The sequence below is a fragment of the Heterodontus francisci genome, chromosome 6 (genome assembly GCF_036365525.1).
Source record: "Heterodontus francisci isolate sHetFra1 chromosome 6, sHetFra1.hap1, whole genome shotgun sequence".
NCBI lineage: Eukaryota > Metazoa > Chordata > Chondrichthyes > Heterodontiformes > Heterodontidae > Heterodontus > Heterodontus francisci.
The window spans coordinates 48112060-48134232 of record NC_090376.1 but is presented as its reverse complement, the minus strand read 5'-3'; the positions used below and the strand labels follow the sequence as shown (position 1 = coordinate 48134232).

Here is a 22173-nt window from a genome sequence, read left to right as displayed (position 1 = left end):
AAATACTATAGTTCGAGTACTTTAGATGGGTCAGTTTTTGTCCAGTGTGTGCAGGAGGGTTTTCTGACAGTATGTAGACAGGCCAACCAGGGGCGATGCCACATTGGATTTGGTACTGGGTAATGAACCCGGCCAGGTGTTCGATTTAGATGTAGGTGAGCACTTTGGCGATAGTGATCACAATTCGGTTAGGTTTACCTTAGCGATGGGCAGGGACAGGTATATAACGCAGGGCAAGAATTATAGCTGGGGGAAAGGAAATTATGATGCGATTAGGCAAGATTTGGGATGTGTAGGATGGGGAAGGAAACTGCAGGGGATGGGCACAATCGAAATGTGGAGCTTATTCAAGGAGCAGCTACTGCATGTCCTTGATAAGTATGTACCTGTCAGGCAGGGAGGAAGTTGTCGAGCGAGGGAGCCGTGGTTTACTAAAGAAGTTGAAGCGCTGGTCAAGAGGAAGAAGAAGGCTTATGTTAGGATGAGACGTGAAGGCTCAGTTAGGGCGCTTGAGAGTTACAAGCTAGCCAGGAAGGATCTAAAGGGAGAGCTAAGAAGAGCAAGGAGAGGACACGAGAAGTCATTGGCGGATAGGATCAAGGAAAACCCTAAGGCTTTCTATAGGTATATCAGGAATAAACGAATGATAAGAGTTAGAACAGGGCCAATCAAGGATAGTAGTGGGAAGTTGTGTGTGGAATCAGAGGAGATAGGGGAAGCGTTAAATGAATATTTTTCGTCAGTATTTACAGTAGAGAAAGAAAATGTTGTAGGAGAATACTGAGATTCAGACTACTAGGCTAGATGGGATTGAGGTTCACAAGGAGGAGTAGTTAGTAATTTTGGAAAGAGTGAAAATAGATAAGTCCCCTGGGCCAGATGGGATTTATCCTAGGATTCTCTGGGAAGCCAGGGAGGAGATTGCAGAGCCTTTGTCCTTGATCTTTATGTCGTCATTGTCGACAGGAATAGTGCCGGAAGACTGGAGGATAGCAAATGTTGTCCCCTTGTTCAAGAAGGGGAGTAGAGACAGCCCTGGTAATTATAGACCTGTGAGCCTTACTTCGGTTGTGGGTAAAATGTTGGAAAAGGTTGAGACAGGATTTATAATCATCTTGAAAAGAATAAGTTCATTAGCGATAGTCAGCATGGTTTTGTGAAGGGTAGGTTGCGCCTCACAAACCTTGAGTTTTTCGAGAAGGTGACCAAACAGGTGGATGTGGTGTATATGGATTTCAGTGAGGCGTTTGATAAGGTTCCCCATGGTAGGCTATTGCAGAAAATATGGAAGTATGGGGTTGAAGGTGATTTCGAGCTTTGGATCAGAAATTGGCTAGCTGAAAGAAGGCAGAGGGTGGTGGTTGATGGCAAATGTTCATCCTGGAGTTTAGTTACTAGTGGTGTACCGCAAGGATCTGTTTTGGGGCCACTGCTGTTGGTCATTTTTATAAATGACCTGGAAGATGGTGTAGAAGGGTGGGTTAGTAAATTCGCGGATGACACGAAGGTCGGTGGAGTTGTGGATAGTGCCGAAGGTTGTTGTAGGGTACAGAGGGACATAGATAGGCTGCAGAGCTGGGCTGAGATGGCAAATGGATTTTAATGTGGACAAGTGTGAGGTGATTCACTTTGGAAGGAGTAACAGGAATGCAGAGTACTGGGCTAATGGGATGATTCTTGGTAGTGTAGATGAACAGAGAGATCTTGGTGTCCAGGTACATAAATCCCTGAAAGTTGCTACCCAGGTTAATAGGGCTGTTAAGCAGGCATATGGTGTGTTAGCTTTTATTAGTTGGGGGATCGAGTTTCGGAGCCACGAGGTCATGCTGCAGCTGTACAAAACTCTGGTGAGGCCGCACCTGGAGTATTGCGTGCAGTTCTGGTCACCGCATTATAGGAAGGATGTGGAAGCTTTGGAAAGGGTGCAGAGGAGATTTACTAGGATGTTGCCTGGTATGGAGGGAAGGTCTTACGAGGAAAGGCTGAGGGACTTGGGGTTGTTTTTGTTAGAGAGAAGGAGGAGGAGAGGTGACTTAATAGAGACGTATAAGATAATCAGTGGGTTAGATAGGGTGGATAGTGAGTCTTTTTCCTCAGATGGTGATGGCAAACACGAGGGGACATAGCTTTAAGTTGAGGGGTGATAGATATAGGACAGATGTCAGAGGTAGTTTCTTTACGCAGAGAGTAGTAGGGGCGTGGAACGCCCTGCCTGCAACAGTAGTAGACTCGCCAACTTTAAGGGCATTTAAGTGGTCATTGGATAGACATATGGATGAAAATGGAATAGTGTAGGTCAGATGGTTTCACAGGTCGGCGCAACATCGAGGGCCGAAGGGCCTGTACTGCGCTGTAATGTTCTAATTCTAATCTAGAGTACTGTGCAGTCTGAGCACTGCACCTTGGGATATATTGGCTTTAGAAGGCATGCAATGCAGATTTACCTAGAATGTTACTAGTGCTCCAAGGGCAAGACTGAGGCAAGATTACATATATAGAAGACTAAGAGATGATTTGATTGAGGTTTTTAGGATTTTGAAAGGAATTGATGGGTAGATAGGTTTTCTGCTAGTGAGGGAGCCTAGAATAAGGGGATGTAACTGCTCCTGATTGGCCTGATTCTGATTTAAAGTTATGAAACCCATCATGCAAAGGGTGGTAAAAATGAGAAATGTTCTACAAAAAGCAATAGACACTAGTTCAACTAATTTTAAATCAGACATGGATTTAAAAAAAATATATTTCCACGAGCCAAGGATATGGAACCAAGGTAGGTGGTTGGAGTTGGGATATTGAGTAGTGGAAAAGGCTCTGAACTGAGACAACCTCGTCCTCCATCACCACCCACCACCCTCATTTTCTTAAATTCCACATTGCTGTTACATGGTTCTATCCGTCGCAGCATTAAATTTGTAACAGGACGTCTTATTGACCGACACTAAGGAGTGAATTTTAAGCGGACTCCAACCTGCCTGCTTCTGGGCTCCCAGGAGGCGGATGGACAATTAAGAGACTGGCAGACTGATTTAACTTGCTTTGCTGGGTTTCCCAGGCCTTTGGAAATTTATGGCTAAAAGAAAGCAAAACAGCTTTGGGGAGAAGACATGTGCCTTTTACAGCACTGCTTGTATGCCTGGAGCAACAGATGTGATTCCAATGCCCACAAACCCATGTTTCTAGTAGCAACTGCAAGTTTCCCATCTGAAACCCCACCCAACTCTAGCCTAACATCCTGGCCCTGCCTGGATTGGAGCCTCAATCATTTGCAAAGCATGTATTGGCACAACCTGGTGAGCCAAAACCTGATTACTTAATAAAATGAAATGCATTGATAATTGATAAAACTTTGATATTCTGATACAACTGTGAATTATGATCTTTTAAAGGAAAACAAAGTAGAAGTGCTAATGTTCTAGGCCACAATTCTCCAGAGTTCATGAGGTTCTTCGCAGATTTAGTAGGCAGAACATATATCTACATTAAAGGCCTGCTACCCGACCCGAACCAGACGACATGTTTTGGGTTGGGTTGCACTTCTGGGTCTGGCATTCAGGCTTGGGTTGGGCTGGATCGGACACTCTCCACCTGGTAAATGGCTCCAATGTTAATTTAATTTTTGGACTAGAAAGGTGGTTTTGTTTTAAGCTTGTGTAGATCAGCAACAGTGAAAAATGGAAGGTAAGTTAACTGATGGTTGGGTCGGGCACGGGAAAAATGGAAGGATTCTGACCAGGTCAGATATGGTTCTGTTGGGCTCTGGTCGGGTTTTGGTTTTTTTTTTTTTTTGCAGACCCGAGCAGGCCTTTAATCTACATCTTAGAATGATGTCCTTTTCTAAAAAAATATTAAAATTTCCTAATGGAATTGCAAATTTTATTTTAATAGCAGCCCAACCAGTACATATATTTTCACTTCAGGCAGATGCTAGTCTTCTGCAATCCTAACATAAAGATCTAACTTAATTCTGCCCCTGCCCCCATACCCTGCAACATTCTAGACCTTAGAATTAAATGATTCTGTACAAATTCAGAGCTCTGCCCCACCTTTTACTTTCACCATAAACTAAGAATGCTGAATTCAACATCAACCATGGGGGAATAATACACATTGGAATAGTTTTGTGCATATATTATAAATCCTTATTTCGAAATGAATAAATGAGAATGAGCTGAAATATGAAATCACTTAGAACTGTTGGTGTATTTTGACTGAATTTGGTTAATAGCTTTACGTGTGAAACAAACTAAACAGGCCATCAAGTCTACTGCATTCAGATGGGGTACAGCCACATACAGCAACAACTGGCACTTGTGCCTTTTAACATTAGGCATCTTGATGTTTTATAGGAGTAATTTATCTTTTTTTAAAAAAAAAAAGAAAAAAAATTGCACCAATTCTCAAGAGAATGTTTGTTTGGGTAGGTGACCAAAAGCTTGATCAAAGTAGTAGGTTTTAAGTAGCATCTTGGAGTGAGGTGGAGAGATTTAGGAAGGGAATTGGGTTAGGGTTTTGGCAGCTGAAGACATGGCCACTGATAGTAGGGTGAAGAAAATTGGTGATGTGCAAGAAGCCAAAATTGGAGGAGCACAGATCTCTGGTTGTAGGGCTGCAGGAGGTTAGAGATAGGGGAGAGGTCATTACAAGATTTGAAAATGAGGATGAGAATTTTCAAATATAGCAGTTGAACAAAGGGAGCTAGTGAGCATGGGTGAATGGGACTTGGTGCAAGGTGGGAGACAAGACAGGAGAGCTTTGGAATAGTTTAGTTTAGCCTAGAGATAACAAAGATATGGATGAAGGTTTCAACAGCAGATGAGCTGAGGCAGGTGCAGAGATTGGCAATGGAATGGAAGTGAAAGTAGGTAGTCTTGGTGATGAAGATACAGGATTGGAAACTCTGCTCTGTCAAATAGGATGCCAAAGTTGTGAGCAGCCTGGTTTAGGCTCTGGTATGGCCAAGGAGAGGGATGAAGCCCACTATTTGGAGAACTGAGTTTGTAGCAGGCACCAAAGACAATGGCTTTGGTCTTCAATGTTTAATTGGAGGAAATTTCTGATTGTCTGACGTCCAGTATTGGATAAATCAGCATGACAATTCAGAGGTAGTGGTGGGGTTGAGTAGGTGGTGAGGTAAAACCGGATGTTTTCTCACATTTGGAACTTAACATTTTTTTGGGATGTTAATGTGAGGTGGGGCCGAAGATGGATTATTAGGGATTCCAAAGGTAATGGTGCAGCAGCGGGAAGAGAAGCCAGTGCAAATGACTATCTGGCTACAATTGGATAGATAGGAATAGAACCAAGCAAATGCACCCAGATGGACAATGGTGGGGATGCATTGGTGGATAGTGGCACAGATTAAGATCTGTGGCAAAGGCTGCAGACAAGTTGAGGGATAGGGTACCACGGTCAGTCTCACAGGATGTAATTTGTGACACTAAGGGTTGTTTTCCGTGCTGTCGAGACCAGAAACCTGATTGGAGTTCAAAGATAAGCATGGATTTGAGGCAATAGCACATTCCAGGATTTTGCAGAGGATTGGGTGGTAGTTTGCAAGGACAGAGGTGTGAAGGGTTTTTTTCCAAGAGTGGGGGGTTTATGTAATCTGCTTACTGTTGGTCTAGTACAGAATATCTGAAGTCAGATGGGTTAAAAGAAACAGCAGATGTAAATGCCTTGCTGCTATGGTTTGTGTCTTCCAAGCCTGTACGCAAGGTATCAACATCTATTACATCACTGCCTGTGATATACTGTATCTAGTATACCACATACTGTATCTCCTGTTGTCTCTGACTTCCATTTTTTTTGCATAGATGATCGCTGTGGCCATCCAGCAAACCTGTCATAACAAGTCCTCCCCTTTTGAAGGGGATTGAGGTTTTATTCTCTGAGTAGTCTCTGACTCCGCTGTGCAAGAGTGGAATTGGTAGATTATTCAGGTTCTTCCTTCAGGTTGTCTTCTGGATTGGTGAATGAATGCAGCATCTCTGGTCCATTTAGATTTTGGAGATAACTGATTTCCCAGAATACAAGGCTGCTTCTGTATGGCCTGCAATGCATATCTATTTCATCTCCCTGTACCATGCTTTGCTTGGATAAGATAGGACCTTGAACAGACACCATATCCAATCACTTATCTAATGATTATGGTCTCTGATCCAAACTGGCTGTCCTGGTTGGAGGTTTCATACCTTGTGACTTTTTTTTTTGTCGTAGTTCCACTTTTGGAATGATCCCTATCCTTTCTCCTTTGCTTTCTCCAAATCTTCAACTCGTGCGTGCATACTGATGGAGGCATCTTTGCTAACTCCTGTTTTTTTTTAAATGCAAAGGAATTAGCATTTGGTTTTGTGGTCTCTCGATCTTGAAGTCAAGACTAATAACGTCATCTGCAAACTTTTCACAAGGCCTAGATAGCTACATGGCGGCACAGTGGCGCAGTGGTTAGCACTGCAGCCTCACAGCTCCAGGGACCCGGGTTCGATTCCGGGTACTGCCTGTGTGGAGTTTGCAAGTTCTCCCTGTGTCTGCGTGGGTTTTCTCCGGGTGCTCCGGTTTCCTCCCACAAGCCAAAAGACTTGCAGGTTGATGGGTAAATTGGCCAGTATAAATTGTCACTAGTATAGGTAGGTGGTAGGGAAATATAGGGACAGGTGGGGATGTTTGGTAGGAATGTGGGATTAGTGTAGGATTAGTATAAATGGGTGGTTGATGTTCGGCACAGACTCGGTGGGCCGAAGGGCCTGTTTCAGTGCTGTATTTCTAATCTAATCTAATTCAGATACTAATGCTTTATCACTGCATATCTCTATTCAGTTTCTGTCAGAACAGTATGTGTAGTAAACTGGTCTGTACTTTCCATATGTCTGTCTGAAACATTACAGCTACCAGCCCTGTAGAAGATGCATTTGTAGCAATGATGGTGGGTAGCTCTGGATCCAAGTGAGTGAACACGACAGGTGATATCAGCATTTCTTTTGATCTTTTTTTTTTGTCAACAGATCCCCTGTGCTTGCTCCAACACCATGTATTATCTTGTCAATGAGCCACTACGTCAATTGTTTACAGCTAGGTTGTGCAAAAACTTTCCAACTTGGTTTACCATGCCCATGAATCTCTGTAGCTCAGTCACGTTCCTAAGAGCTGGAAACTCTGCTCTTGTCTTTTGTGGATCAACTTGCACCAGATCCATCTACAACGTGTCCAAGGAATTTGACCATCTGTTGCAAGAACTTTTTTTTAAAAAAATAAGAGTCCTGCTTTCTTTAAGTGTTGCAACACTGCTCTGACTCTAGTGTCCTGTTGGAGTGGATCCATAGCTCAGGACATCATCTGTATGACATATGACTCAATCTAGTCCTTCCAAGTTGCTTGACATTGTCCTGTGGAAGATTTCAGTTTCATCTGTTGAAACAAAACCTTCCAAATGGGGTAATGAAGGTTGTGAGCAACTTGGACTCTTCAAGGGGTAGTTGCCAAAAACCACTATTTGCATGCAGCTTCATAAAGATTAAACCCTTCCCCAATTTAGTTAACCGGTCATCTACAGAGAACATTTGGATGGACTTCACCTTCCACTGCTTTGTTCAGCTGTGTAAGATCAATGCAAATTCTAATAAATGCATTTGGTTTTTATACGGGAACCATACCTGAACACTAGTTTGTAGGCTCTGTCATGGATCAAATAACACTCCTCCTTGCTTCACCATACAGTCAATTTCTTTACCTTTGGCAAGAGTGAGTGAGGAACTTTTCTGGGTGTAAACAGGCACACTGCCTTCGCTTCTAGCTGTAGGGTTATATGGTATGCTGTTTTCAACTTCCCAAGTCCTGTGAACAGTTTTGGGAATTCCATTCTAAAATTTCTGGGTTGACCACCTCTGCTTTCTAGTTCCTCCACTTTGCAGATTAAATGTAAGTTGGTGCAAGCTTTCCTGCTCAAAAGTGAACAATTGTGATTTTGAATCGCCTCATGTTTGTGATTTCTTTTTCTTGGTATTTGAGGGTTGCGTTCAGTTCTCCTATGACTTTTTAAGTTTTATTCCTCCTGATCCATTTAACTTCTTGCTCAATGGTTGAAGAATGTTCTTTAACCACTGTTCATCAGAAAGAACCAAAACTGGTGCTCCAGTATTCAGGACAAAACAACCCACTTGATTGGCACCCTGTCCACAAACATTCTCTGTCCACCACTGGCCAGCAGTGTGTTACCATCTGCAAGATGCAGTGCAGCAATGCACCAAGGCTATTCAGGCAGCACCTTCCAAACCTGTGACCTCTACCACTGAGAAGGACAAGGGCAGCAGATAGGTGGGAACACCACCACCTGCAAGCTCCCCCTCCAAGCCACACACCATCCTGACTTGGAACTATATCGTCGTTCCTTCATTGTCATTGGGTCAAACTCCTGGAACTCCCTTCATGATGGCATTGTAGGTGTATCTACCCCACGTGGAGTGTAATGATTCAAGAAGGCAGCTCACCACCTTCTCATTGGCAATTGGAGATGGGCAATAAAATGCTGGCTTGGCCAGTGACACCCACATCCCATGAAACTAATAAACAATTTTAAAATGTTTTGTTTCCCTGTACAGGAATCTCTGCTCCAGCAACTCCCACTTGATTCCTGGATTTCAACTTCATGGATATCCTCTACTTCATGCATTTTTCCACTTTCCAAAAGTTTCCCTTCTGTATGTTCTGTACTGGCTTTTTGCTATAGCACACCACTTGGACGTGGCCCATCGTCCCGCATGATGGCGTTCAGTGGCAGGACAATTTCTCTGCCTGTTTCTCTTGGCCACACCTATTGCAGTTAACCTGGGCAGCCAAAGTTATACAGTACTGAAACAGGCCCTTCGGCCCATGTCTGTGCAGGCCATCAAGTACCTATCAATTCTAATCCCATTTTCTAGCACTTGGCCCATAGCCTTGTATGCTATGGTGTTTCAAGTGCTCATCTAAATACTACTTTAAATGTTGAGGGTTCCTGCCTCTAACACCCCTTCAGGCAGTGTTCCAAATGCCAACCACCCTCTGGGTGACAAATTTTTTTTCTCAAACCCCCTCTAAACCTCCTGCCCATTACCTTTTTAAATCTATGCCCCCTGGTTATTGACACATGCGCTAAGAGAAAATGTTTCTTTTCTATGCCATTCATAGATTTGTATACCTTGATCAGGTCCCCCTTCTGCCTTCTCTGCTCTAAGGAAAACAGCCCTAGCCTATCCAGTCTCTCTTCACAGCTGAAATGCTCCAGTCTAGGCAACATCCTCACACCCTCTCCATTGCAATCACATCCTTCCTATAGTGTGGCGACCAGAACTGTACACAGTACTCCAGCTGTGGCCTAACTAGCATTTTATGCAGCTCCATCATAACCTCCCTGCTCTTGTATCCTATACCATGGCTAATGAAGGCATATGGGATACCTTCCTTTCTAACCACCTTTATCGACCTGTGCTGCTGCCTTCAGTGATCTATGGACAAGTACACCAAGGTCCCTCTGACCTTCTGTACTTCCTAGGGTCCTACCATCTGTTGTATATTCCCTTGCCTTGTTAGTCCTCCCAAAATGCATCACCTCACACACTTCAGGATTAAATTCCATCTGCCACTGCTCTGCCCACTTTACCAGCCCATCTATATCGTCCTGTAATCTAAGGCTTTCCTCCTCACTATTTATTTACGACACCACCAATTTTTGTCATCTGCAAACTTACTGATCATCCCTCCTATATTCATGTCTAAATCATTAATGCACACTACAAACAGCAAGGGTTCCAGCACAGATCCCTGCAGTACTCCACTGGTAACAGGCTTCCAATTGCATAAACAACCCTCAACCATCACCCTCTGCCTCCTGCCACTGAGCCAATTTTGGATTGCTAGATACTCCTCCTGTCTCCCTTGCTTTTTGCTGCCATCTTTCCTTTTTTCTTATGCCTAACAAACTCAACTGAAGTGGCTGCCCTCAATGGGACTCTCCCGGTCTCCTCAGACCATGGATTGATTCTTTTTCCTGACCTCCACTTGTCTGCTGAATTGAATTACCTTTGCTTGGGTTAGATCATCTCTTGACTGCAAGTGATCAGACAAGGCATCATCAAACACTCCAACAATTCTATCCCTGATTAGCTCATCCTTCAAGCTGCCATACTCTAGTCATCTGTAAGCTTGTGTAGGTGGTTTTATAAATGCATCAACACTTTTTTTTTTTTTTCCCCTTGCTGCTGAGTTAAATTAGGTGTGCTCAATAACATCCTTTCTCAAATTGATAACTTATGTGGGTTTCTCCTCGTTGATACTTTGTGCGAATGATATGTCCTACAGTCACCCATCACACTTGCAACAATGTACTGACCTGTTCACTGCTCAGTTTTGTAGCTTGACATGACATGGTGCTGTACTTGGCAAATCTTTGATACCACTTTGGCCATATCTCAGCTTGATTTTAGGCTTGTGACTTTTTTGAACCTTTCTGGTAAAGGTAGGGACTTTTCCATCATTTCTAGTTTATTGCCACCATATGATCTGCACTGTTAAACTAGTACAGAATATCTGAAGAGTCTGGTTAAAAGAGACAAGAGCTTTATTAAACACTTCTTACGACTATGGTATTCATCTTCCAAGCCTGTACGCAAGGCATCCACACATGGTGTTCATCACTTCCTGTGATGAGGGATACAGCATCATTTTGCCCAGTAACAAGCCAGTGTCTATTAGACTACAGGGTGCAGTACCTGAAGAAAAGAAACTGCTACAGTATCCTTTAATACAGTGGCCTGAAACACATTGAATGGTTAGCAGTTTGGTGGAAGAGTGTGAATGCAGCAGAACATGGGTCTCATGGACAAGGTGAGCTCCGAGGGCATGAGAGGAGATAAAGAAAGACGAGAGTTCACAGCTTGTGCGAGGGGTAATTTTGGGAAGTTTTTGTCTTGTGCAGTGGGGGAAAGGAGGGAAGTGGCAAAGCAGCTGAACATATGGTCTCGATCTTGGTTACAAAGAAGCTCATGAGCTCCTTGCACTTGTTGGAAATCAAGGGGGAGGGGTTTAAGGAGAAGGTTTGTAATTAAAAGAAGCCAGGGCCTATGATCTTGTAAAAATGTGGTTTTTGGCAGAGAAGAGCAGGACCTGATGGTGTTTGTGGTCCAGTCAGATCTGATGAATGGCTAAAGCAGTTGTCTGCATTCTTTGGACCTCAGCGAATGTGAATGGGGGCCATACCAGAGTGAGATTAAAAGGGACAAGGGCATCAAAGGTGGCAGTGAGTGTGATTGAACAGATCAGTCACTACAGAAATGCTGTGGCAAACAGAGGGTGCCAACAGTTAGTGTTGTGAACAAAAGGGCTAAATTCCAGAAGTGAGGTGAGTGACTGCCCTTGATATCAATGCAGCATTCAACTGAGAGGCATCAAGTCAATGGAAATCATTGGGGGGAGGGAGAGGAAAACTCTCCACTGCTGCAGACATATCTAGCACAAACAAAGATGGTTGTGGTTGGCCTATACCAATCATCTCAGCCCCAGGTCGTCATTGCAGAGTAATGTCCTCGGCCCAACCATCTTCAGCTGCTGCATCAAGACCTACCCTCCATTGTAAGGTCAGAAATGGGGATGTTTGCTGATTGCACAGTGTTCAGTCCCATTTGCAACTCCTCTGATACTGAAGCAGTCTCTGCCTTCATGCAGAAAGACCTGGACAACATTCCGGCTTGCTGACTAGTGACTAGGAACATTTGTGCCAAGCAATGCCATCTCCAACAAGAGAGTAACTAACTAACTCCCCTTAACATTCAATGCATCACCATTGCTGAATCTCTAGCATCAACATCCTACTGGTTACTATCGATCAGAAACTTAACTGAACCAGCCTTATAAATACTGTGCCCACGAGCAAGTCCGAGGCTGGGAATTCTGTGGCAAATACTTCACCTTGAGTCCCCAAAGCCCGTCAAACATCTACAAGGCCCAAATCAGGAGTGTGACGGAATATACTCCACTTGCCTGGATGAGCACAGCTCAACACCATCCAGGACAAAGCAGTCCACTTGATTGGCATCCTATCCGCCACCTTTAAACAATCACTCCCTCTGCCACCAGCACATTGTGGCAGCGAAGGTTAAGAAAAGATAGTTCTATTCCATGAATAATTTCAATGGAGTAAATAAGGAGAAACTGCTTCCAATTGCAGAAAAGCCATTAATCGGAGGACATGGATTTGAGGTGATTGGCAAAAGAACTAGAGGTGTTGTGGAAGCTTTTTTTAAAAAAAAAAATCAAGTTGTGATCTAGAATGCACTGCCTGAAAGTGGATTCAATAATAACTTTCCAAGGGCAAGTGGATAAATACTTAAGGAGGGAAATATACTACACTTATGGGGAAAGAGTGAAGGAATGGGACTAATTAGTGAGCTGTCAAACATTGTGCCAAATGGAAGCCTCCTATGCTATAACGTGGTTCAGTGAAATCTTAAGTAAGAACTTGCTCTCAAACTGGAACTGCACTTTTCCCTAAGCTTTTGCCAAGTGCAAATCCATATACTGGAATTTTACACGCACCCCGACAAAAATGCTCTGGAGAGGGTGGGGTCGTAAAATTGAGCGGAGGGCAGTGGGTGCTGTTCCCATCTCTTTTTCCTGCCCTGCTGCAATTTTATGACTGGTGGACTGTTTGTCCCTGGCCAATTAACTCACTTAAGGGCCTCCTGCCACTGCTGCTGGTATATTACCGGTGGCTCAGGATCCAATTCAGTAAAACCTGGAGGCCTCCTTATGGGCTTGGTGGGGGGTGGTGCCCCTCTTGATCAGGCACACTATACCCCTTGAAGGGCCCCCCATGGCACAAGTTGCCCCCACTACACTACATTTGCCCTCCTACCTAACCAGCCCCCTCTTGCCGAGGCCTGGCTGACTGTCCCTAGCGAGGTCCCACGCACTTGTCTTCATTCTGGGGCTGGCATCCCTCTTGCTCTTCTGGCTGGGTGCAGTCCCAGCAGTGGCCACAGCTCCTGTAGCGCTGCTGAGACTGAGCTGCCAGCCCACTGATTGGCTGGCAGCTCTTGGACATGGAACCTCCTGTCTGAGGGGTATAAGTCCACCTGAGGCTAATTGAAGAGCAGAGGTGGGCTCGCCCTAACTTTTTGGCTGGTGGGCAGGGCCTCCTGCCCAACATAAGTCCGACCTACACAGTTTTAGTAATACTTTCCAAAGATTCTTCCTGGCATTTAACCTAATTCTGGTTTATGGATTTAATTTGCCTCACCCCTCCATCCTATCTATCTCAAATAACCTGTTGTCTGAGTCCTTGAACATTAAAATGTTCACTCTAAATCTGCATTTCTTAAGTAAATCGCGCTAACACTTGTAGCCCATCCACATAACAAAGCTTTTGGGGTGAATATAATTTCAAGTTGCCATCTTATACACTTTCCTCGGCGCCTCTGTGTATGGACCAAAACTGATCAAAATACTCAATGTTGGCATAGAAAAGTTTTTTTTTTTTATTTATAAAAATATTTTTATGTGCATGCATGGCTCCTAAGTAGTGTTCTACAATTTTATATTTTATGGTACCAGCAATGCAAACTAAAACCCAGAAATATAAATAAAAGCAAAATACTGCAGATGCTGGAAATCTGAAATAAAAACAAGAAATGCTGGAACCACTCAGCAGGTCTGGCAGCATCTGTGGAAAGAGAAGCAGAGTTAACGTTTCGGGTCAGTGACCCTTCTTCGGAACAAATTTGTCAGTTCCGAAGAAGGGTCACTGCCCAGAAATATAAACCTTTGTTTCCCTATAGTCACCTTCAAATGCTTATTAAGCTTTGAATAAGTCACCAACTATTAGTCAAGTTTCTTTTTTTAATCCACTATCTTTAATGGGAACCTCCTGCATGTTAGGAAAATGTTTGCAATCCTAAATGCATAACCTCAGCATTTGTCCATATTAAGCCATTTGCCACACATGGGCACAATTCCAATAGCTTGTCTCAATTAACAAACATTGTGCATGTTTTGATATCTGTAAACTAAAAATGGCCCTTTTATGACCTCAATCATTTGATGGACAGCAATGATACAAATGCAGTCTTGTGGAAGTCAGCTCTGCCCTGTTCACGTCCACTCCCATTGATGCCTAATAGATTTGACCATGGATTGAAATCTTATCAATAATCCTGTAATATTTCATGTTCTCCAATCAAGGCAATTAACACCAACAAGAGTACCATTATTCACCAACCTGGTGACTTCCTCAGGTCATTTTTAGGACCTGTGGGGAATTTCTAATATCTGAATTTCCAAATTATTTAGGAGCAGATACATTTTGGAGTTAAACAGTTCAGTGTTAACTCAAACCCAAAATTACCTTTTTCTTTAAATAATTGGACTATATCTGCTTTCCTCCAGTCCATGTGAACCAGCCTAGACCTCAGTGAGCAACTGAAGATATCTTTTTATCTTTCAAATAAGTTCCATGTATAAAAATGCGAAGTAATTTGTGGTGTTTGTTCTTTAACAAGTATTTCTATTTTAGGTATATCATATAATTGCAGTTAAGATGACAGATTGGGGTAAGTAACTTTCTTTGTACATATTTCTAGCACGCTACTGTGTGCGTGTACTGAATGTTGGGACGTCTGATGAATCTATATTGTTTGGACCCTGGTAACATTCTTAAACTGAACAAGATAGCTTGCAACGTCCGTTTGACCCCAAGTTGCATTTTCCTCTATGGCAGCACCATCACCAACACTGCCTACTTCCACCTCTATACCATCACTAGACTATGCTTATCCTTTCGGCTCCCTCAGCTTATCTGCTGCTGAACTCCTCACCAATTCCTTTTTGTTATTTCTACATTTAATTATTCCAGTGTTCTCCAGACCTGCCTCCTATCTTCCACCATACATTTGTGCTCATCCAAACCTCTGCTACATGTATCTTGACTCAATCCAAATCACATTCATCAATCACCCCTGTACTGATGTTCACTGGCTCCTCCATTTGAGAACATATCAATTATTTTATTTTTAAAATCCTTATCCTTGTTTTTAAATCCCTCTATGGCCTCACAACCTCCTGTAGCCCTACAGGCCTTAGCTCCCCATGCTCTTTTAATGCTGGCCTCCTGCATATACTTTTTTTTTTTAAATTGCTCCAACATTGGCTGTGCTGTCAGCTGGCATGACCAAGTTCTGGAATTTTTTTTCTCTTTTTTTTTTCTTCCCCTGCCGGACACTTTTTTTTTCCATCTACAAACATACAAATTAGGAGCAGGAGTAGGCCACTCAGCCTGTCGAGCTTGCTCTGCCATTCAACAAGATCATGGCTGATCTTTATTGTAACCTCAACTCCACATTCCCACCTAGCCCAGATAACTTTTCACTCACTTGCTTATCAAGAATCTATCTACCTCCTGCCTTAAACATATTCAGACTTGGCTTCCACCACAACTTTGAGGAAGAGTTCCAAAGACACTCAACCCTCTGAGGATAAAATGGGTGAATGTGTTGGGGAGTTTACATAGATGGAAAGATTAAGGGAGGATAAGGGGGCTCTGAACTCGAGAGAACCTGATGAGCGAGAAATCACTCTATGCAGAAGCTGAGGGAGGAAAGCTGTTAAAGTAGCTTGGTGAGAAAATTGCCATGGTACTTGTGTGGGTGGTGGATAACAAGGATTTTAAATGAGGTGAGGGGGGTATAACCAGGTGAGATCCTCAAAGGAGGAGAAAGTACCAGAGGGGTAGGGGACAGACCATGATATGATATGCAAGGTATGATTCTATGCCTTTAAAGCCATGGATTCTGTGCCTTTTTTTAACAGTTTCTCAACTTGTCCTGCCCCTGCAACAAAAGTAATACCACCTATGGCAAGTAGATAAATAGTATAAAAGCCTTTTGTTTGCTTCAGCAACCAGAACTGAAAATGTATTGGTATTTGTATAAATAGCTTGTTCCAAGGCTTAGTGTAATTTTAAATCATTGGCTTGTTCTCTCTTGGCCTTGCATGTTTGCCCTGGGGTTTTGCCATTGTTAGCTGTGGCTCAGTGGTACTGTTGCCTCAGAATAGGATTTCAAGTCCCACTTTTAAGACTTTCATGGAACTGCAGTGCTGGCCTGTCAGATGAACCATTAAAATGAAACTCCGTCTGGCCCCTCGGGTGAATGTAAACAATCCCGTGGTACTATTCAAAGAAGAGCAGGAGAGTTCTCCTTGCTGTCCTGACCAGCAATTATTCTTCAAGCAACAATGAGAAGAAATTACCTGGTCATTATTGCATTGTTGGAGCTTGCTGTTAAATTGGTTGCCACATTTTTGTTTATACGTTCCTGGGGTGTGTGTTGCTGGCTAGGACAACATTTATTGCCCATCCCTAATTGCCCTGGAGGAGGTGGTGGTGAGCTGCCTTGAACGACTGCAGTCCATGTGGGGTAGGTACACCCACAGTGCTGTTCAGAGAGGAGTTCCAGGATTTTGGCCCAGTGACAGTGAAGGAACAGTGATTATATTTCCAAGTCAGAATGGTGTGTAGCTTGGACGGGAACTTGCCATGCGTCTGCTGCCCTTGCCCTTCTAGGTGGTGGAGGTCACTGGTTTGGAAGGTGCTGTTGAAGGAGCCTTGGTGCATTGCTGCAGTGCATCTTGTAGATGGTACATACTGCAACCACTGTGCCTCAGTGATGGAGAGAGTGAATGTTTGTGAATGGGGTGCCAATCAAGCGGGCTGCTTTGTCCTGGATGGTGTCGAGCTTCTTGTGTTGTTGGAGCTGCACCCATCCAGGCAAGTGGAGAGTATTCATCACACTCCTGACTTGTGCCTAGTAGATGGTGGACAGGCTTTGGGGAGTCAGAGGTGAGTTACTCGCTGCAGGATTCCTAGCCTCTGACCTGCTCTTGTAGCCGTGGTATTTATATGGCTACTCCAGTTCAGTTTCTGGTCAATGGTAACCCCCAGGATGTTAGTGGGGGATTCAGTGATTGAACATCAAGGGGAGATGGTTAAATTCTCTCATTTGAGATGGTCATTGCCTGGCACTTTCCAGCTTTGCAACAGACCTGTAATTCTAAAGTCCTTCATTGGTTGTAAAGTGCTTTGGGATTCCTGAGGTTGAGAAAGGCACAATATAAATGCATGTCTTCAATATTAATACCATTGGGTTTTCTCATTTAGTAAAGGCTAACTGAATAATTTTTAATTTATTAGGTTATTCAGTGAGTCATTAACATGTGCTGAGACTTAGCATATGAAGTTTTGAAATGCAATAAAATATTTGTGTATTTAAGTCTAACCATCAAATTGACTTGTGATTTGGAAATTATTTTCTCCTGAAGAAAAACTAAATCTCTAATGTAAGATAGGTAATCCTAAACTAATGAGCTTTAAACCAGACAATTTAAAAAAAAAAAAATTAGACTTTCTCGCCTTGTACATTGGTATCAGATCTTGGCTTTTCTTTCTTCAAGCTGCTATGTAAAACTTTACACTTTATTTCCTCAAACAGTAGATCCCTGTTACATGGAGCTACATAGAGACCAGAGCCATTCACCAAGGAGAGAAAGAGCTGTTGTGAATTTACACTTTAAATCTGTTTTATATAATGAATGTTTGTTTGTTGATACTAACTTGTACCAGGCAACATAAATACTAACAAAAACTGCCTTTTTTCTCTAGAAAACCACAGGACTCAGACCAACTACAGTGATGCTTTGATATTAAAGCTGTTTGCCTTCCATTTTGCCAACAGTTACTCATCTCTGTTTTATATTGCCTTTCTTAGAAAGGTAGGTAATAGTGTAAATATGTTTGCAAAGTGGTTACATTGATTTTTATAAATATTAACCATTGATTTTTAAAAATTATTTACAGAACAATCAAAGGTTTTTCCAATTGATTGGACTAACTGATTTTGAGGATAATTGTGGAGTGCTGAACAATTGTATGTCAGAGCTTGGCGTGCAAGTTGTTATACTCATGATCTTCAAACTACTTCCCAAACTTGTGACTGATATCGTCATACCGTAAGTCTTCGCAATGATGTGTTATGTAATTGCATATAATATATCATTCAAAACATAAGTTTTCCATTTTAATATTTCAGATCACTTTGGTTTGGGCAATCCAGTATGGAAAGAAAGAACTTGACTTTATATAGTGTTGTATTGTGTCTTCTTCCAATTACCTTTTAAGTGCAATCACTGTTTTGTGCAAACCAACTGTTTGTATTTGCTGATTGTGGACCCTTCATGTGTAAACAAACACCATCAATAAGCAGTTAAATTATTTTTTGGTGGTGACTGATGAATTGAGGGATAAATATTAGCCAGGACACTGGGAGGAGTTTCTCTTTTTTTTGGTCTTTGCATCAACTTGAAAGATCTGTCTGGCCAATAGTTCATCTGAAAGATGGAACCTCTGACAGTACAATTCTCTGAAATATTCTAGAGTGACAGTAGAGGCACCTGGTATTCAGTTCCACTTGCAACTCACACTGAAGCCTCTGCCCATGTGCAGCAAGACTTGGACAACATTCAGGCTTGGGTTGATGTAGCAAGTAACAAAGTAACATTCATGCCACACAAGTGTCAGGCAATGACCATCTCCAACAAGAGAGTCTAACCATCTCCCTTGAACATTCAATAAAATTACCATTGTTAAATCTCCCAGCATCAACATCCTGGGGGTAACCATTGACCAGAACCTTAACTGGATCAGCCATATACATACTGTGGCTACATAGGCTGGAAATTCTGTGGTGAGTATCTTGCCTTCTGACTCCCTAAAGCTTTTCTACCATCTACAAGGCTCAAGTGAGGGGTATGATAGCATATTCTCCACTGAATGAGTGCAGCTTCAACAGCAGTCAGGAATTTTGATACCATCCAGGACAAAGCAGCCCACTTGATTGCCACTTCTTCCACCACTGGCAAGCCATAACTGCAGTGTGTACCGTCTGTAAGATGAACTGTAGCAACTTGCCAAGGTTTCTTGACTGCACTTTCCAAACCTGTGACTCTTCACCTAGAAGGACGAGGGCAGTAGGCATATAGGAACACCACCACCTGCAAGTTCTGCTGCAAGTCTCGCACCATTCTGACTTGGAAATTCCTTCATCACTCGGTCAAAATTTTGGAACTCCCTTCCTAACCGCACCATGGGAATATCCAATGCCATATGGATTGCAGCAGTTCAAGAAGGCAGCTCACTACCACCTTTTTCAACGGCAATAAGATCCATAATTAACTTAGTGGCAGGAAGCATTGGGTAATGGTTGACAGATGTTTGTGACTGGAAGGCTGCTTCCAGTGGGCTTCTGCAGAATTTCATACTTGGTCCCTTGCTTTTTCTGGTATATATCAATGATTTGGACGAATGTAGGGGACAGGATTAAGTAGTTTGTAGATCATACAAAAATTGGCTGTGTGGTTGGTGAGGACAAATAATGTAGACTGCAAAAAGACATCAATGGACTGGTTAGGTGGATAGAAAAGCAGCAAATCTAATACAATCCAGAGAAGTGAGGTACTGCATTTGGGGAGGACAAACTAGGGCGACGCAGTGGCCAGCACTGCAGCCTCACAGCTCCAGTGACCCTGGTTCGGTTCTGGGTACTACCTGTGTGGAGTTTGCAAGTTCTCCCTGTGACCATGTGGGTTTCCTCCGGGTGTTCCAGTTTCCTCCCACATGCCAAAGACTTATGGGTTGATTGGCCATTGTTTTTATTAAAAAAAAATTGTCCCTAGTGTAGGTAGGTGGTAGGAGATTTGAGGGAAGGTGGGGATGTGAGGGAAAATGGGGTTAATGTAGGATTAGTAGAAATGGGTGGTTGATGGTCAGCGTGGACTCGTTGGGCTGAAGGGCCTGTTTCGTTGCTGTATCACTCTAAGGCAAGGGAATAATGGCCTAGACTTGGTGGTGGGGGGAGGGGTGGTTAAGTTGGTTGGTGAACTGTCTGCATTTGCCATCATTACTGATTTGAAACCGATTGACATCAACTTCTTCAGGATGTAGCTCGTGTGCAGATTAGTGTGGAAATCCTAAAGTTGCAGTCTCATTCAGCTCCAACGCAGGCTGCTATGTGACTCCTCCCAGAGCTGGCAATTAGTGAGAATGACAACTTTCCCGGTCCCACATCACCAATTGAATAAAGTGTAACTGGCCCTGAAAATATTGTATAATTGTAGAATGCTGTTAAGTGATTAATTAGTAGATGTTTAAGCTTTTTAATATTTTACACTTTCAAAATATTTTGCCTTTTATCACCTTGTAAAAAATAATCATTTTTTATTTTGCTGCTTTTCAATTTCTTTTGGTGGAGTGTGGCATGGTGTATATGAAAATCCTTTTACTTTAATTGGCTACTTGGACAGCCTGATGACATCACTGCAGCTCCATTCTGGGAATGCCCAGTAAAGAACACTGATCAATTGCCACACCACTGCATGGTGATGGAGGTGAACTTCATGCCAGAGATATTGCTAGATCTCAGCAAGACTGACTTCATGGCCAGCAGCAAATGTTCTGACTGCAGAACCTGGCCAAATGAATGATAGGATAGTGAAGTTTAGAGGAACAGGGAACTTGGTGTGCATGTTCACAGATCCCTGAAGGTAGCAGGAAAAGTAGATAAAGTGGTCAAGAAGGCATACTGGATATGATTTCCTTTTATTAGCTGAGGCATAGAATCTAAAAGAAGGAAGAATATGCTAAAACTGTAGAAAACACTAGTTGGGCCACAACTAGAGTATTGTGACTGCATTACAGGAAGGAAGTGATTGTGCTAAAGAGGGTGTTGCCAGGAATGGAACATTTTAGACATGAGGAAAGATTGGATAGGCTGGGATAAATATAAGCAAAATATGGCAGATGCTAGAAATCTGAAATTAAAAACAAAGTGCTGTAAAAACTCAGCAGGTCTGGCAGCATCTGTGGAGAGAAGCGGAGTTAACGTTTCAGGTCAGTGACCTTTCATCAACTGGTAAAGGTTAGAAGTGTAATTGGTTTTAAGTGAAGTGGGGGGGGGGGAGAAGAGGGAAAGAGGGAGGACAGGGAGGGAAAGGGAAGGTGTGTGATGGGATAGAGGGAAGGAGAGATTAACTGATCAGGAGGTCATGGGGTAAAGGAAAAGGAGTGCACTAATGGTGTGTTGAAAGACAAAGCATTAGTGCGGAGAGACTTGATGAACAGCTCTGTCCAAAAGCACAAATGTGAAAAACCAAGTTTAAGGCAGGCACATGGCTTTAAAAGATCAAATAAAATAAAATGACTGTCATGCTCTGAAATTATTGAACTCCATGTTCAGTCTGGAAGGCTGTAGAGTGCCTAATCGGAAAATGAGGTGCTGTTCCTCGTTTGTGTTGATCACTAGAACACTGCAGCAGGCCAAGGACACACGTGTGGAGACAGAACTGTCACTGACCTCTCCTCCAGAGATCGTCCCTCTACAGGTTACAACCTTATAGTCCCGCAACCCCAGACACCCGCTTCTACCTCCTTCCCAAAATCCACACAGGATTGCCCTGGTAGACCCATCATTTTCAGCCTGTTCCTGCTACACAACTTATTTCTTCCTAACATGACTATCTTTTTTTTATTTCTCCCTGTTCCAGTCTTTTCCCACCTACATCTGTGAATCTCCAGTTTGCTGGCCCGAACAGCCTCCTGTTCACCATGGGTGTCCAATCCCTCTATACCTTCATTTTCCCCCATCAGGATAGTCTGAGAGCTCGCTGCTTCCTTTTCAACAGAGGTTCAACCAGCCCGCATCCACCACCACCCTCCTCTGCCTGGCTGAAATAAAAACAGAAAATGCTGGAAAAACTCTGCGGGTCTGGCAGCATCTGTGGAGAGAGAAGCAGAGTTAATGTTTCAGGTCCGTGACCTTTCATCAGAACTGGCAAAGGCTAGAAATGTAATGGGTTTTAAGCAAATAAAGCTGGGGTAGGGGGCAGAAAGAACAAAAGGGAGGTGTTGATAGGACAGAGGGTCAGAGATTAACTGACAAGGAGGTCCTCAGGCAAAGGCATTGTGTGCTAATGGTGTGATGAAAGACAAAGCATTAGTGCCGAGAGGGTGTTAAATGACAGAATAATGAACAGTCCTAGCCAAAAGCGCAAACCTGAAAACCAGTGGGCAGGCGTATGGTTTAAAAAAAAAAATGAAACAAA

General features: G+C 43.0%; 1 protein-coding gene across 1 annotated transcript in view; it reads left to right on the top strand.

The window, feature by feature from the left end:
• The window catches only part of LOC137371291 (anoctamin-7-like), a 92336-nt gene that overhangs the window by 49335 nt on the left and 20828 nt on the right, over window positions 1-22173 (top strand). Inside the window, exons 13-15 of the mRNA XM_068033627.1 lie at window positions 14540-14576; window positions 17681-17790; window positions 17876-18027. Of these exons, the coding sequence (XP_067889728.1) occupies window positions 14540-14576; window positions 17681-17790; window positions 17876-18027 (299 nt within the window). The remainder of the gene's footprint in view (window positions 1-14539; window positions 14577-17680; window positions 17791-17875; window positions 18028-22173) is intronic.